Raw genomic sequence first — 17053 nt, 5'->3', positions numbered from 1 at the left:
TGGAACACAAGATTTTGCAAGGGTTAATGTTGAAAAATTATCCATGCATATGTTTTGAAAATAAAAACTGATTAAAAAAATTGCAATAACAGAGTGTTGGACTTGCCTATGACAAAATGTATCCCTTGTATCCTGCTTCTTATTTGCTCTCTTGGAGCAGAACAAGGGTTTATTACCTTGTAATGATTGCTGCCTGCCTATTTACCACAAGTTAACTGCCTTGCCTCTCAGGTTGTGGTTACACCCTAGTACTGGGATATAAATTTTGTTTTGATTATTTTACCTAAGAAAAAAATTTATCTGTCAAATCTGTGAATATTTATTTTGTCATCTATTGGTCTAAATAGGTTTATTCTCATAGGACATTATTTCACATCAAACAAAACATTATTTTCCCTCATGAATTAGAAACAGTTCTTTGCATTTTCTCTACCCTATCTGTGTCATTCAGGTAAATATTCCATGATTTTTCCCTTAGGGGAAAAAATGTGCCTTAAAAACACAACTATCAGGGGAAGCTGCTCATGATCTGGAACTCAGTATCATCAACAGATCAACAATATTTGGGAAAATGGATTATCTTACTTTGTAGGGAATAAATTTAAATAGTTCGATTTCTTGAATAATGATTATAGGGAGGACAATTAATTTTTTTTGGATTTTTCTAATGCCTGTTGCTGCCTCATACTCTGTATCAGAAAATGGTAAGTAAGAGAGATCATTTGAAATTCTATCATATCATTTCACAGCTATTCTTTTTGTCCTTACAGCTGCATTTATGTCTGTTATTTTCCCTTCTCTCTCTGGTGTATTTCAATGTCTCTTTATTCCTTATGAGCTATACTTTCATTAAATTGCATTATGACTTGGAAAACCAGACTTTTCCAAATGAATATGTAGAATTGTTAGATACCAAACTTAGTCAAACATGTTCACCCCCAACTGCACAATGAATTCTGCCTATAGCATCACTAAGTATTCATCTGCCTCTGCTTGACAACTTTTAGTGCCAGGACAGCTCAAAAACCCTGGAGGCAACTCCATTAATTCCACCAACATTTATTAAATTACAACTATGAATAAGGTCTTGTGCTACCATTCCAAACACAAAGACTGTTATGAAAGCAATAGATAGTGACTGGAGATTTTTGAACAGAGGTCTAACATAGGCAAATCTGTGTTTTAAGAATATCAGTTTGGCAACTGAGGGACAGACTGAAGAGGAAAGATACTGGAAGAAAGATCAATGAAGAATTTATTGCTATAGTGAGAAGTGATGAGGACCTGAAAAAGGGTAAAGACTACATGAGTGGAGAGAAGAGAATAGATGTGTAAATGAAGGAGCAAGAAAAGTTAGCAATTGCTTGGGTGTGAAGAGTGAGGTAAAAGGAAAATATAAAGGAATATTCTGAGATTGTGAATCCACCTGGGTATCTGGTAGCACAGTGGGGTCCTCAACAGAGATAGAGAAGTTTGGAGAGAGAGATTTTGAGGGATAATATGATGTATTCTGTTTTGAGTATGTTGAGTTTGACATGGGTACAAGAAATCTAGGTAGAGATGCTGAGTAAGTAGTTGAAAATATGGATTGAAGTTTAATGAGGATAATTATGTTGGTCTGGATAGTCTTAATACTAACTCATTTTTGGATAGTCTTAATACTAAGGAAGATTTTTCTTTTTTTGAGTCAATACTCTTCTCTCTTTAACATCTACCCATAACTCATAGTCCTACCTTCTGTAGGTAAGCGTGTTAAGCATAATCTTCATTTCATATAACCCTAAAAATATTTGAAGACCATCAACTCTTTCCTTTTCCAAGATAAATATTTCCAGTTATTTCAATTGATTTCTTCATCACATTGATCGCTATCCACTATAGATGGTCAAACTCATTAATATGTCTTCTGAAATGAGTCAATTAAAACTGCACAATATTTGAGATGACATTTAATTATGGAAAATCCAGGAATGGCTTGGATCACTTCACTCACTTTGAATATTTCCACCAGTGATATTTTAGACATTCTTTCTCTTTTTCTGTCTTTTTTTTTTTTTGTATTCTAAGTTTGAATTTCTCATATATGAGATCTAACAACTGTAAACTGGCCAAATGTTTTGGCCATTCCTACTTTGATTAGTCTTTACATTGATTGAGGAGAAAAAGGGCTGTTTTGCTTTGGATAAGGCTAAGAGAATATCCAATTTAGTCATTATAATTATTAAGGATCAATTTTATTTTATTTTTCTTCTTTCCATTTACATTGTTCTAGTCATTATATTGTTTTCCTGGTTCTTCTTTCTTTAATTTTGGGAATCTATATTTTTCATCTCTTCAGCTAAAACCTTGTTTGTCTGCAATTTTGATGGTAACAAACAATTTCTGGTAGCTGGCTTGTCTCCAGAGCTAGAAGAAAAGTAATCAATATCTTTTAATGGTCAATGACAATTAAAATCAAGAAGAAATATTTTTCAGTTCTGAATAGGAAACTCTTCAAAGTGAGCTTAGGAGAAATGGAATAGGAGTAAGTGAAAGGATGGGACAAATATAAGAATCTAATTCTTCAGATATTAGATACTTTTTTGAGGAATGACTAGCTTTGTATAAAATTCACTTGTCTTCCATTCGAAAGAAATGCTTTTGTGTCCTGTTTGTGTGACCTTCCTCAATTTACTTAAATGAGACTGAATGCTTTATGGGAATAATAATACCATTTACTTCCAAAATATTTTTAGAAAAGTGCTTTGTAAATTGCAAGACAGATAAATTCAAGACACTCAATGCTGTCTTTGCTTGCAGTCTTCATAGGGTCCAGGGCACACAGCAGATGAGAATTCATAGAATCTAGCACTGAAATAGACCTTACAAATCATCAGTCCAATCCCTTCATTTTACAGATGTGGAAAGTGAGACACAAAAAAGTGAGTCACATACCTGGACAGAGATAAGTAAAGAGAACTGGAGTCAGTTTTAACAAGGCTTATTGCTCCTGGCTCTCATGGGAAAAAGCAACTTCATTTTTTAATAGAAAAATGACAATTTTTTGGAATGAAGAATCCTGGGCTGGAATTTAGGAAATTTGGATTTTAGTTGCTTGTGAATAACTTGCTCTGTGATCAAGGGAAAAGAATTGTTTTTCTTCTTATTAAGTAATGCAGTTGGTCTAAATAATGTTATAAATTCTTTATAGATCAATCAGTTTCAGTATTTCTGAATTCTGCCCTTTGTTCTGTTAAAGTGTGAACTATATTCGGTTTGAAGAAGTTGCTTTCTTCAGCTCTGAGTAATTGCACAAAATATTTACATTTGAGAGACAGTTCAGCAACTCTTTTGGGGAACTCATCATTTGGAGTGCTTGGAGAGTCACAGTGATATTTTTTGAATAAACAAATAAGTCAGATATGTCTCTCTTTTTTTTTCTCTTTTAAGTGAGGCTAGGAAATTCTCTCTTTCTTTCCTCATATCTTCCTTTTCTTTTTTCCTTGTCTTTCCTTCCTTCTTTCCTTCCTTCCTTCCTTCCTTCCTTCCTTCCTTCCTTCCTTCCTTCCTTCCTTCCTTCCTTCCTTCCTTCCTTCCTTTGTCTCTGTCTCTCTCCCTCCCTTCCTTTCCCCCTTTCTGTTTCTGTCAATTGGATCGCTTCCAAAATGACAAAATTAATTTTAGAGGAGCAGCTACATGGTGCAATGGATAGAGCACCAGCCTTGAAATTAAGAGGATCTGAGTTCAAATCCAGCCTCAGACAATTAACTCTTCCTACTTGTGTGACCCTAAGCAAGTCATTTAACCCCAATTGCCTTACCATAAAAAGAACATTAATTTCAGAGTATTTAGACAGAATGGATTAGTTTACTTACCTGTTTCTCTAGTATTATTATATTTTTTTAAACCTCATCACTAGGAAGCAGCGGATTATGTGGAATGAGTATTAATTAATGACATCCTCTCCCCACGTCTTTTCCCTTCTCATGATACCTTTTTGGTTTTAAGCTTTGAAAATATTTAGGAATAGAGAGTGTAATGAGCTAAATAAAATCTTGCATGGAGGCTGAGTAGATACTTTTGAAAAATGATTTATTATTTTCCCCAGTTATTCCCTAACCTGTCAAATTACTGGAACATACTGGAATTTAATTCCGTTTCCATTCAGTCATCCACCATCTACATCTCCTTGGACTCAGATACCAGATTATTTGGTAGCCACTGACCATTTTCCCTCCTTCCTCCTCTATAAAACAACTTTTCATCTTTTTTTTTTTTTTTTGTAAAAATTCATTAAAAAGGTCATGAAAGCCTGGGCATCATCATGCTGCACAAGCAATGAGGCACAAGAGAGTCTGAACCATGTTTGAAAAACTATGGTTCAGAATGGGTAGGTAGTCTGTGAAAGGAACAACATTTCACTGACAACTTTCTTCCTTGTCTCTTCAATCAACAGGGAACAGACCTAGGACAAAGCTGCACCAGGACCTGATTGGCCCAGCTTCCCTGACAGCTTTCTACTCATCTGGGGGTATAAAGTTTTAGTAACATGGAACCTGAACCTTTTAGATTTGATGAGTTCCAATACCATAAAGTTGCCATACTCTGTTGACTTGCTATCTAGAAATGTTTCCATATGGAAATGAAGGGGACTACATTGTTACTTGCCTTTGATGTTTTAGGCAAAGTTAGTTATATGATAGGAATTGCATTTCCTGATGTAGCTTCCTTCGTCTCCATCACTACATCATTAGAGAAGAATTATTTTTTATCCTCTTTGGGACCTGATATTGTAAGTATTAACTATATAAGATGTTTTGAGTAATTAAGGTTTTTCATTTGGCCCTACTTATAATAACATGATTAGAGGTTACTAAAAAGTCCTGCACAGATACTTAAGCCCATAGTATTCCTTCCCTTCAAAGACTATCTTCTGCAGTTTGTTATGAATAATTCAAATGAGGAAAGGAATTTAGATGATAATCTGAGAGTTGAGTGGGACTGAAAGTCCACTAATGTTTAAGTTCTGAGTTTTTCTAGCATGCCTCATAGGCAGATTATCAAATACTTTCCTATGAAATACTTTTCCCATGTTTCAACAGCTGTACCCAAAGCTCTTTGGGGATGATATCATCATTCCCAAAATGCCAACTTGTCCAAGTAAAAATTGTCCCCACTTCTTGCAAGAATTTTATCAATCAGCTCACATCTATGTAGTTGTGGTGTGTTTGTGCAACCAGTAGCTTTAGTCTGAAGTAAATTTTTTTTGGGGTGGCTCCACCCAGGAGGTAGAATTTCATTGTCATACATAGAGCCTAATTTTAGTGTGTGTGTGTGTGTGTGTGTGTGTGCTACAAATCCAAATTATCAAATATATTTTCTCTAAGAACTTCATCTCCCCTCTTGTAGATAGTTAACTCTATGAAATCAGATCTTTTGAAAATTCCCCCAAGATATGGAAGTCCATAGCAGAGAGCATTCTATAATTGTCTTCATTAGACCATTGAGTCACTGGTTATGTTAGCCTTTGCTCTCTGGACTACACAATTTTCATTTTGAACATCTATAAATACTCCAGCTGCTTTGCTGGTAAGATTCCACTCTGCCTCTGCCCCTTCAAGGTTAAGAGATACCTCCTCCTCTTGGAAGTAATATATAACCTGAAGGCTTATTATTTGCAGTGGGAGTCCTCCAAATCTGTTTTCTTTCTCTGGTCTCATGACTATTTCATCAGGACCCTGAATCTCTAGATCAGAGAACATAAGTTGGGCTCCTACATAAATTGTATATTCTGGGGTTGGAATCAAGGAGAGATTCTTTGCCTTGGCCCAATCACCAGCTCCATTAATTACCTCTGTATTCATTGCACAGTCCCTGAACATGGAGAGCTCAGTCTCTAGCTGCTGAATATGTCAGTCCAGTTTACTTTTAGTTATATTATACTAGTGATCTAATGTAAGCAGAACAACAAATAATATTCTGGGAATGCTGGACTTGGTGTTTTCCTTATCCTCTTTGGCAGCCTTTCCCAACATCCAGTCACTCCTCCTTCTTTTTTTTTTTTTTTTTTTTTTTTTTTTTGAGCTGACTCCTGTTCCCTGTCCCAGAGAAAGAGCTCTCCATACAAATGGAAGACTCATGAGCCAGGGAGCCCTGTAGTGTCTCACCACCCAATCACCTCAGTCTTCATAGTTGTAGGCTTCTTCCTCCAACTCAACAACTGTTATATATGAAGCCATCTTATCTTATCCCCAATCTTCTAAAACTAAGCCAAATGGCAGAGATATATCTTTAATGCCAGTATTCACTTCAGGTTCCATTTTGGGATGAAATAAGATAACAAGTGAAAAGTAAATTTATATTAATATAATGTCTACCATGTATCAAAACATTGTGCTAAATGCTTTTTAAAATATTTCATTTGAATATCATAATAACTCTGAGAGGCAGGTGCTATTATTATTCTCATTTTATAGTTGAGGAAACTGAGGCAATGAGATTAAGTGATCAAGCTATCTATAACCATATCTATAATTATATCTATAACTCAGTGGGAGAGGAAAGAGACTTACTTAGAAAGTGACATAAGCTAAGGTGATACTTGAGCTGAGACTTTGAAAGCCTAGGAAGCAGATAGGTGGAAGTGAGAAGGGAAAGAATTTCAGGCATGAGGAACAGTAATGGAATAAGGAAATAATTTGACCAGAGATTTTGGCCAGAGTTTGGCCCAAAGGTTTTTGTTTGCTGACCCTTGCTCTAGTGCTAACAACAGAAAATATGAGTGTTGCTACATCATGTAGTACTTAGGTGGAGAAACAAGGAAAGAACAAGAAGACTGGAAAGATAAAAAGAATTCAAGTTCTGAAAAGATTTCAAAGCCCCAAAGATCACTTTATATTTGATCTTGAAAGTATTAGGAAGCCATTGGAATTTAGAGCAGGGAAGTGACATGGTCAGATATGCACATTAGGAAAAAAATGAAGGTTTGTAACAGATTTGTGACTTTAGAAAATGGAAAGAAGAGGATGTATACTAGAAATAATCAGAATAGGAAAAACAAGACTTGGCAATAGATTAGATTTGCAGGGTATAAGAATGAGAAGGCAGGGACTGACAGTGATGAAAGCCTGAATGATTGAGGGGATAGTAGTACTCTTAACAAGAAAGGGAAGTTGAGAAGAGGGAAGAATTTTTAGGGAAAGATAATGAATTCTGTTTTGCACATATTTAATTTGAGACTTGATAAAGCAGTTTGAAATGTCCAAGAGACATTTGGTGATAAAAAACTAGAGCTTAGCAGAGAAGTTTGGACTGGATAAATAGATCTGGTAATCAGTCCTCTGCAAAGAGATGAAAATTGAACTCATTAAGTTAGATGGAATCACCAAGTGGTCAGGAGGACAGTATAAAAAGTAAGGAGAAAAGAGGACACAAATGGTTAGTGGGCATGATATAAAGAGCCAGTAAAATGGAGCAATGCAGGCAAGAAAAGATGGAGACAACAGTGTTGTAAAAATCGAGAGATGAGAATATCCAGGAGAACCAACTCAAAGGCTATGAGCTCAAAAATGATAAAGATTGAGGAAAAGTCATTAGATTTGGCAAACAAGAGATAATCGATAACTTTGGTACTTTCACCTGAAGAACCTACATCTCTTGATTTTTTTTTTTTTTTTTTTAGTACATTCCACTTTACGCCATCCAAAGATGCCTCTTATGCTTTGAGAAAGTATGTAACTATGCCTTCTGGTCTTTGTTTCTTTGTCTATTATATTCTCATTTATCTTCCACACTAGCTTCCCCTCTCCTCCTCCCACCTCCCACCCCTCTACTACTTCTATGTGTTTTGTTTCTTCTACTTTCTTGACAGCAAAGGCAGTTTGTTATAGTGGATAGAAGGCTGGAGCTAGAGTCAGGATGTCCTGGATTCAAATCCTTTTCCTGGCACTTTCTATCTGATGATCTTGAATAAATCACTCAATCTCAAGGAACTTCAGTTTCATTTATAAAATTAGAAGGTTAGTTTAGAGCAGAGATTGACAAACTCTGGCCTGTAGGTCAAATTCTTTCCATTAACTTGAATCATGAACTAAGAAATAGATTTCTTTTTTTTTGCATTTTAAGATATAATAAAACTCTATTTTAAGTTTTTAAATAAAATTTTATTTTTTATATAAAAAAAGCTTTCTTAGCTTTGGGAAGTGCCTAAATAGACCCAGGATTTGACCCAAAAGTTTTTGTTTGCTGACCCCTGTTCTAGATTTCTAAGGATTTCTATTAATTCTAAATTTATGATACTTTGAGCATGTGATTATTGCTTCTGATATGCTTATTTGTGCCCCTTCTAGCTTTTGCACCACTAATACTTCAAAATAGGGCCCTTTTAAAGTCACTCATGAGGCAAATAAAATAAAATATATTTATTTTGTCCTCATGGTTCTGATTATTTCCTTGTTATCCTTAGGTCATTTCAGTGTCTGTGACATCAACTGAATCAATGGATGGAGCAAACAACACTGTGGTATCTGAGTTTGTATTGCTGGGATTGTCTACTTCTTGGGAGATGAAGATTCTCCTCTTTTTGTTTTTCTTTTCCTTTTATGTGGGAATTATGCTTGGAAACTTCTTCATAGTGTTTACTGTGATTTTTGATTCTCATTTGCACTCCCCTATGTACTTTCTGTTAGCGAATCTCTCCCTTATTGATTTTGGTCTATCTACTACTACAGTCCCAACGATGATCACTGACATTTTTAGCGAACACAAAGTCATCTCCTTCCCAGGCTGCATGATACAGATATTCTTTATCCATGTCATGGGAGGAACAGAGATGGTATTGCTCATAGCTATGGCCTATGACAGATACACAGCCATCTGTAAACCTCTTCACTACCTGACTATTATGAATCACAAAACATGCATTTGTTTTGTAGTGACTGCCTGGGTGATTGGGATGATTCATGCTGTGTCTCAGTTTGTTTTTGTTGTAAATCTGCCCTTCTGTGGCCCTAATAAGGTTGACAGCTTTTATTGTGACATCCCTAAAGTTGCAGTACTTGCCTGCACAGATACCTACTGGTTGGAGTATGTGGTCATTGCCAACAGTGGGCTTATCTCCATGTGCACATTCTTTCTCTTAATCATCTCTTACATTTTCATTTTAGTTACTGTAAGACATCATTCTTCAGCTGGTTTATCCAAGGCTTTTTCCACACTTTCAGCTCATATAGCTGTGGTATTCTTGTTCTTTGTTCCCTGCTTCTTTGTCTATGTGTGGCAAATTCCCACTCTGTCACTGGATAAATTTTTACTTATTCTAGTTTTTCTTGTCACTCCACTCTTGAATCCTGCCATATATACATTGAGGAACAAAGATATGAAGTTGGCCATGAAAAGATTGACAAAGAAGATTGTGAGATCTAGAGAAATCAGATGATGGACTTTGTTAAAAAAGATCAAAAGATGTTTTATGACCATAAATTTGGCCAGTATTGAGCTAATGGAAGATCACCATGAATTTGGAAGTTCATCTGTATTCAGATTTCTGGTTATTTCTTTTTAAACCAGGTAATCTTTCCAATTTTAAAATAGGTAGGCCCAGAGATGAAGGGTAAGAGTCATTTGAACATTGCCTTATTGATGTAAGGGCATGAAAAGGTCAGAAAGATGATGGAATGATATATACAAAGCAAGCAGTGGTTGGCATTCTTTTTTAATGAGTGTGACATTGTTGGTCACTAGGACAAATGCTTACTTTTTTTTTCTGTTCTGCACCAGAATATATACTTTTGATCAAGAGCTCAGCCCTATTTATCATGTGCACCAGGGCACTTGAACATAGCCACCATTGTCTCTCTGCTTCCATCTCACTATAGAAAAGATACCTGATGCATATATTTTGACTTTGTACTTTCTTGGTGGTGATGCTTTTCTCTCAGTAGTCCAGGGCTTGATGTAGATAATCCATTCTGATCAATAGTTATCTTCTTCGTTATTCTGGCTCCTCTCATTTTTTACATCATTGATGTATGACTTGTTAATTCATCTCTAATTCAAGAATACATTATATGAGGACATTGTATACCAGTAACAAAAGCAGAAGCACTACTATGACTCTGCTCTCAATCAATTAATTATTCAATCAACAAAGAATGAATGAGGAATGATAAAATATTTAGTAAGCAGTTATTATTTACCAGGCATGGCACTAAGCGCTGGTGCTATAAATAGGAGAAAGACAGTTCTTGATCTCAATGAGCTCACATTTTAATGGGAGAAGACAACATATAAAGGGGAGTTAGTATATACCCAGTAGCATATTGGAAATGGTAGCTGGAAAATGATATGGAAGGCTGGTTCCAAGCAAGTTAAGGCAAAGGCAACCTACAAGAGCCCATGGTGATTCAAGGGGCAGAGTACAATATTCTTATGCAAAGGGCAGTGAGAAGAATGAGAAGCATTTATTATGTTTGTGAATAGCTACATATAGAATACATACAAAGTAGATGACAATTCTATCTTAGAGAAGGAGACAATAGCAGTAGGAATGCTAGGGCAAAATTACCTTTATAATGTCATGTGTGAGCTGTCTTGAAAGAAGCCAGGGATTTTAAAGCAAGGCAATGAAAATTTATTAAACTCTAGCTGTGTAGTGGACATGGTACTGAGATCTAAGGATACAAACAGAAGTGAAAAGAAAAACAGTCTTTACCCTCAAGAAGATTACATTCTTTTAGGAGAAGACAATTTCAGTTCCATTTATTTTGGGGAAGTCAAAAGGGAGCTGAAAACTTCAAGGAGGGAGAAGGAAGTTCCTAAAGCAGGAGATAGTGTAGAAATTCCCTTTGGCTAAGAGGGGAGTCAAAGGGGAATCAAGATAGATCAGTATGGGCTCCTTCAGAACATGGAAGGGTTGGGAGGAACTCATCAGTGGAAATATGGGACTGCTGTTGCAGAGGACTATACAGCATGAAGACATCCTAGATGCTGATTAAAATTGCAGGGTGAAACTGCTGGTAAGGCGATATCCAGAAAGTCATAAGCAGAGCTGAGAGGTTAGGTGAAAAGGAATATTATTCCAGGTGTATAAAGAGCTGCCAGAATAAAGATAAAGAGAATCATGTGTGAGAAATGAAAAGTAGCAAATATGTCAAAAGGACTAAGGCAAGCTACAGATGGCACAGTGGATATAGTGTCAGGCCTGAAAAAGAAAGACTCATCATCTTGAATTCAAAGCAAACTTCAGACCTTGTTAGTCTCAGTTTCCTCATCAGAAAAATTAACTAAAAAAGAAACTGGCCAATCACTTTAATATCTTTGTCAAGAAAACTCCAAATTAGGTTATGAAGAATTGTATACAACTGAAAGTAATTTCACAACAACAAAAAAATGGTAAAGACTACCAAGAGCATGAAAGGAGTAAGAAGTTTGGAAAGATTGGATGGGGTTAGACCATGAAGAACTTTAAATGCCCAAAAGAGGAATCCATACTTGGTCCCAGAGGCAATAGGATGTCGGTAAATTTGTTCTAAAAGGTAAAAATGTCGTGTCTCCAACTGCTCCTACCTGATCAGAAAGGACCAAAGGAAGTGACTTTACTGAAATTTAATTATTAGTCCTTAAAGGAACTTGGTACAGATAGGAATAAGTTGTTTGATTATTGCATTTTTTATTTTTGTTATCTTATTCAAAAGGGGCTTCTAACTTTATCTCCTATATTTCTACTTTGGAACACAGCTATTTAGCTTTTATAAGATGTCTTATTTTAATTTTATCATTTAGTTTTTACAAGATCTCTTATTTGCTATTGATTTTCCAAATTCTTATTTCATTTTTAATTAAAACTTTTATTAGGAATTTATCATATGCATTTAAGAGGAGAAAGAAAGAAATTCTCTTTAAAATTACTACAAAATGCAAAATATTTTGAATTCTACTTTTCAACATACATGCAAGAACTATACAAATATAACTACAAATAACTATTTATAAAAATAAAGATAGAGGTAAATCAATAGAAAAAATATATTAGTTGCCTATAGGTAAGATGGACAATATTATAAAAGATAATATTTTCTAAATAATTTTATTTGTTCAATGTCATACTACTCAAACTAACAAAGGATTATTTTGTACAATTAGTAAAATTATAATGAAATTCGTAGGGAGGAAGAAAGGTCAAGAAGCTTATGAAAAATAAAAGATATGGGAATAAAGGTATCCTTACAGTGCAAGATCTTAAACTATACTACAAAGTTGTAATTAAAGTGATTTAATAATGGATAATAAATAGATAGATTGGTGGGGACAGATTAGGTACACAACACTCAGAAGCAAGTATGTTCAGTAGCCTATATTCAGTAAACACAAAGACCCCAGCTACTGGAATAAGGACAGAAAAAAAAAGAAAGAAAAAAGAGAAAAACAAACAAACAAACAAACAAAAAAGCCTTATGGGGGTATATTGGATTTTGTTGAATGGATCCTGTTCCTGTTAAGTAAAGGAGGGGAAAAACTTAAAAATAAAATCCTTTTTTTATCCATCTTTAAATATTGCTCTACCTTCATTTTCTTAGTTGTAAAGCTTGGCCCATATTTCCTGCAAAAACTAAGGACAGTCAGAGAGTGTGATCTATTATCTTGTACTTATATCATTCAAATGCTTTCACTTTGATTTTCTTCACTTGTTTTTCTTTTTGCTTTTGTTTTTTTTTTTTTATTTAATAGCCTTTTATTTACAAATTATATGTATGGGTAACTTTACAGCATTAACAATTGCCAAACCTCTTGTTCCAATTTTTCACCTCTTACCCCCCACCCCCTCCCCCAGATGGCAGGATGACCAGTAGATGTTAAATATATTAAAATATAAATTAGATACACAATAAGTATACATGACCAAACCGTTATTTTGCTATACAAAAAGAATCAGACTCTGAAATATTGTACAATTAGCTTGTGAAGGAAATCAAAAATGCAGGTGGGCATAAATATAGGGATTGGGAATTCAATGTATTGGTTTTTAGTCATCTCCCAGAGTTCTTTCTCTGGGCGTAGCTGGATCAGTTCATTACTGCTCCATTGGAAATGATTTGGTTGATTTCATTGCTGAGGATGGCCAGGTCCATCAGAACTGGTCATCATATAGTATTGTTGTTGAAGTATATAATGATCTCCTGGTCCTGCTCATTTCACTCAGCATCAGTTCGTGTAAATCTCTCCAGGCCTTTCTGAAATCATCCTGTTGGTCATTTCTTACAGAACAGTAATATTCCATAATATTCATATACCACAATTTATTCAGCCATTCTCCAACTGATGGACATCCATTCAGTTTCCAGTTTCTAGCCACTACAAAAAGGGCTGCCACAAACATTCGTGCACATACAGGTCCCTTTCCCTTTTTTATGATCTCTTTGGGATATAAGCCCAGTAGTAACACTGCTGGATCAAAGGGTATGCACAGTTTGATAACTTTTTGAGCATAGTTCCAAACTACTCTCCAGAATGGTTGGATTTGTTCACAACTCCACCAACAATGCATCAATGTCCCAGTTTTCCCGCATCCCCTTTAACAATCATCATTATTTTTTCCTGTCATCTTAGCCAATCTGACAGGTGTGTAGTGGTATCTCAGAGTTGTTTTAATTTGCATTTCTCTGATTAATAATGACTTGGAGCATCTTTTCATATGACTAGAAATAGTTTCAGTTTCTTCATCTGAGAATTGTCTGTTCATATCCTTTGACCATTTTTCAATTGGAGAATGGCTTGATTTTTTATAAATTAGAGTTAATTCTTATATATTTTGAAATGAGACCTTTATCAGAACCTTTGACTGTAAAAATATTTTCCCAGTTTATTGCTTCCCTTCTAATCTTGTCTGCATTAGTTTTGTTTGTACAAAAACTTTTCAGTTTGGTATAGTCGAAATTTTCTATTTTGTGATCAGTAATGATCTCTAGTTCTTCTTTAGTCACAAAGTCCTTCCCTTTCCACAGGTCTGGGAGGTAAACTATCCTGTGTTCCTCTAATTTATTAATACTTTCATTCTTTATGCCTAGGTCATGAACCCATTTTGACCTTATCTTGGTGTATGGTGTTAAGTGTGGATCAATGCCTAGTTTCTGCTATATTAGTTTCCAATTTTCCCAGCAATTTTTGTCAAACAGTAAGTTCTTATCCCAAAAGCTGGGGTCTTTGGGTTTGTCAAAGACTAGGTTGCTATAGTTGTTGACTGTTTTGTCCCTTGAACCTAACCTATTCCACTGATCGACTAATCTATTCCTTAGCCAATATCAAATGGTTTTGGTAACTGCTGCTCTATAATATAATTTTAGATCTGGTACAGCTAAGCCACCTTTCATTTGATTTTTTTTCATTAATTCCCTTGAAATTCTTGACCTTTTGTTTTTCCATATGAATTTTGTTATTTTTTCTAGGTCATTAAAATAGATTTTTGGGAGTCTGATTGGTATAGCACTAAATAAATAGATTAGTTTAGGTAATATTGTCATCTTTATTATATTTGCTCGCCCTATACAAGAGCATTTAATATTTTTCCAATTGGTTAGATCAGACTTAATTTGTGTGAAAAGTGGTCTGTAATTTTGCTCATAAAGTTTCTGATTTTCCCTTGGCAGATAGATTCCTAAATATTTTATATTATCAGTAGTTACTTTAAATGGAATTTCTCTTTGTAACTCTGACTATTGGATTTTGTTAGTGATATATAAGAATGTTGATGACTTATGTGGGTTTATTTTATAACCAGCAACTTTGCTAAAGTTGTGGATTATTTCTAATAACTTTTTAGTAGAATCTCTGGGGTTCTCTAAGTATACCATCATATTGTCGGCAAAGAGTAATAATTTGGTTTCCTCATTGTCTATTCTTATTCCTTTAATCTCTTTCTCAGCTCTTATTGCCAAAGCTAGCATTTCTAATACATTATTAAATAGTAACGGTGATAGTGGGCAACCTTGTTTCACTCCCGATCTTATTGGGAATGGTTGCAGTTTGTCCCCATTACATATGATGCTTACTGATGGTTTTAAATAGATGCTGCTTATTTTAAGGAAAAGTCTATTTATTCCTATATTGGATTTTGTCAAATGCTTTTTCTGCATCTATTGAGATGATCATGTGGTTTTTGTTAATTTGGTTATTAATATGGCCAATTATATTGATAGTTTTCCTAATATTGAACCACTTGTTTTTCTAATGAAGAAGTATTTCTTTTTTCCAAGACAAACTCACCTTTAGGAGCAAGTGACTCTGTTTCTTCTCATCTCCATCAGACTCCCTGATTCCCATTATTTCACTCACCTTCAATTTCTCTTTGTCTTCTGGCTGCTTCCCTACTGTCCACAAACATGTTGATATTGCTCCAATCCTACAATTACTCACCCTGACCTTCAACCCTTAGTTGGAAGAAAGAGGGAGAGAGAGAGAGAGAGAGAGAGAAGGAGGGGAGAGAGAGGGAGAGGGAGAGGGAGAAGAAGAGGAGGAGGAGGGAGGAGGAGGAAAGAAGGAGGAGGAAGAGGAGAGGAAAAGGAGAAAGAGAAGGAGGAAGAAGAGGAAGGAGGAGGAGGAGGAGGAGGAAGAAGAAGAAGAGGAGGAGGAGGAGAAAAAAGAGGAGGAGGAGGAGAGAAGGAGGAGGAAGAAGAGGAGAGGAGGAGGAGGAGGAAAAGGAGGAAGAAGAGGAGGAAGAAGAGGAGGAGGAAGAAGAGGAGAAGGAGGAGAGAAAGGAGGAGGAGAAGGAGGAGAAAGAGGAGGAGGAGAAAAGAGAAGGAGAAGAGAGAGAAAAGAGAGGGAGGAGAGAAGAGGGAGAGAAAAGAGAAGAGAGAGATGAAAAGAGAGAAAAAGAGAAGAAAGAGAGAGAAGAAAGAAATGAGAAAGAGGTGTGTGTGTGTGTGTGTGTGTGTGTGTGTGTGTGTATGTAAGAAAGAGAGAGACACAGAGAAGGAAATAGAGGGAGAGAGAACATAATGGTGAAAAATTCTAGCATATACCACACCTGTCACTGGACCTCTATGCTTCTGTCTAGCTATCTATAATTCTATATCAAAAATTAGAAGCCTTCTGTATTTATCTGCCACAACTCACCTATATCCAATTGCCCTAAAATGGGGGCAATTCTAAGGTTTTTCTTCTCACCATGAGACTTACAGAATTGTATATCTCTCAATAATCTTAGCCAGGAGAGAGAAATTCGAGTCTCCTTCCTCTGATATCAGTCCCCTCCCATCTGCCCCAAAATCTTTTGTATGAATGCTCAGATATAGCTTAGTAGCCAATTGATAAACTGGAGCTAAGAGCTATAAAATTCCTGCACAATCTCAGAAGACCACATGAAGAACTTCAAACTGCATCAAAAAAGTCATGGTCAAGTTCATGAAGGATCTCTTGTTGGCTAGTCCCCATTACACTCTTTCTCTTGTTTAAAAAAATTGCGGTCTTTGGGAAATTGACCAATGTCCATTTTGAACAGAACATTCATGTCTCAAATTCAGAACTTATCTAAGGTTTTTTCCTTTTATTTGCTGAAAATAAAGCTATTAGTGACCAGATATACACAAAATGAAAAATGTAGTCAAGAGAATTCTTCTCTATCTATAATGGTTTTCTATCTGAAAACATTGTAAGGAAGCAAGTCCTGTGGTAATTTCTCCTTGTTCATGTTCAGTACATCAAGACATTAATTTCTACTCTGCATCATTTTAGAAGTTATTGTGAGAATAAAGTAAGATAATGTATGTGAGTAGAATATGAAATCTATAAGATCTATTCAGAAGAGGCAAAATAAATCATTAATATATAATGAATAAACTTTTCTCTTTCAGGATTCCTTGTATGTAGGAGCCTTAGAGAAATGACAAGAGAAAAAACTTCTCATTTAAGGAAAATAAGGAAGAAATTCAAGAAAAGGGTAGGGAGGAGAGATAAATCTGGGCAAGTAGATCCATGCTCAGGAAGATCCATGCTCAAGATTCAATTCTCTGGAATATGAACTTTATACTTTATGCATTTATCTAAATCAACAAATGACCTTCCCTGTTTCCTTTCTCACCAT

At 35.4% G+C, this 17053-nt stretch overlaps 1 protein-coding gene across 1 annotated transcript; it reads left to right on the top strand.

Annotated features, from left to right (window-relative positions):
* The first annotated feature begins 8452 nt into the window (after window positions 1-8452).
* On the top strand, window positions 8453-9415 carry LOC100915647 (olfactory receptor 4F4-like). The gene has a single exon (XM_012540941.3). The coding sequence runs from the start codon at window positions 8477-8479 to the stop codon at window positions 9413-9415; it is 939 nt and encodes a 312-aa protein (XP_012396395.1). The 5' UTR covers window positions 8453-8476.
* The last annotated feature ends 7638 nt before the right edge of the window (window positions 9416-17053 follow it).

Source organism: Sarcophilus harrisii, chromosome 2 (assembly GCF_902635505.1).
Source record: "Sarcophilus harrisii chromosome 2, mSarHar1.11, whole genome shotgun sequence".
Taxonomy (NCBI): Eukaryota; Metazoa; Chordata; class Mammalia; order Dasyuromorphia; family Dasyuridae; genus Sarcophilus; species Sarcophilus harrisii.
The sequence above is the reverse complement of the archived record's forward strand: the minus strand, read 5'-3'. Positions and strand labels throughout refer to the sequence as shown.

Bases quoted from the DNA above. Each gene is read 5' to 3' on its own strand.
- LOC100915647 (XM_012540941.3), top strand. From the start codon at position 8,477: ATGGATGGAGCAAACAACACTGTGGTATCTGAGTTTGTATTGCTGGGA.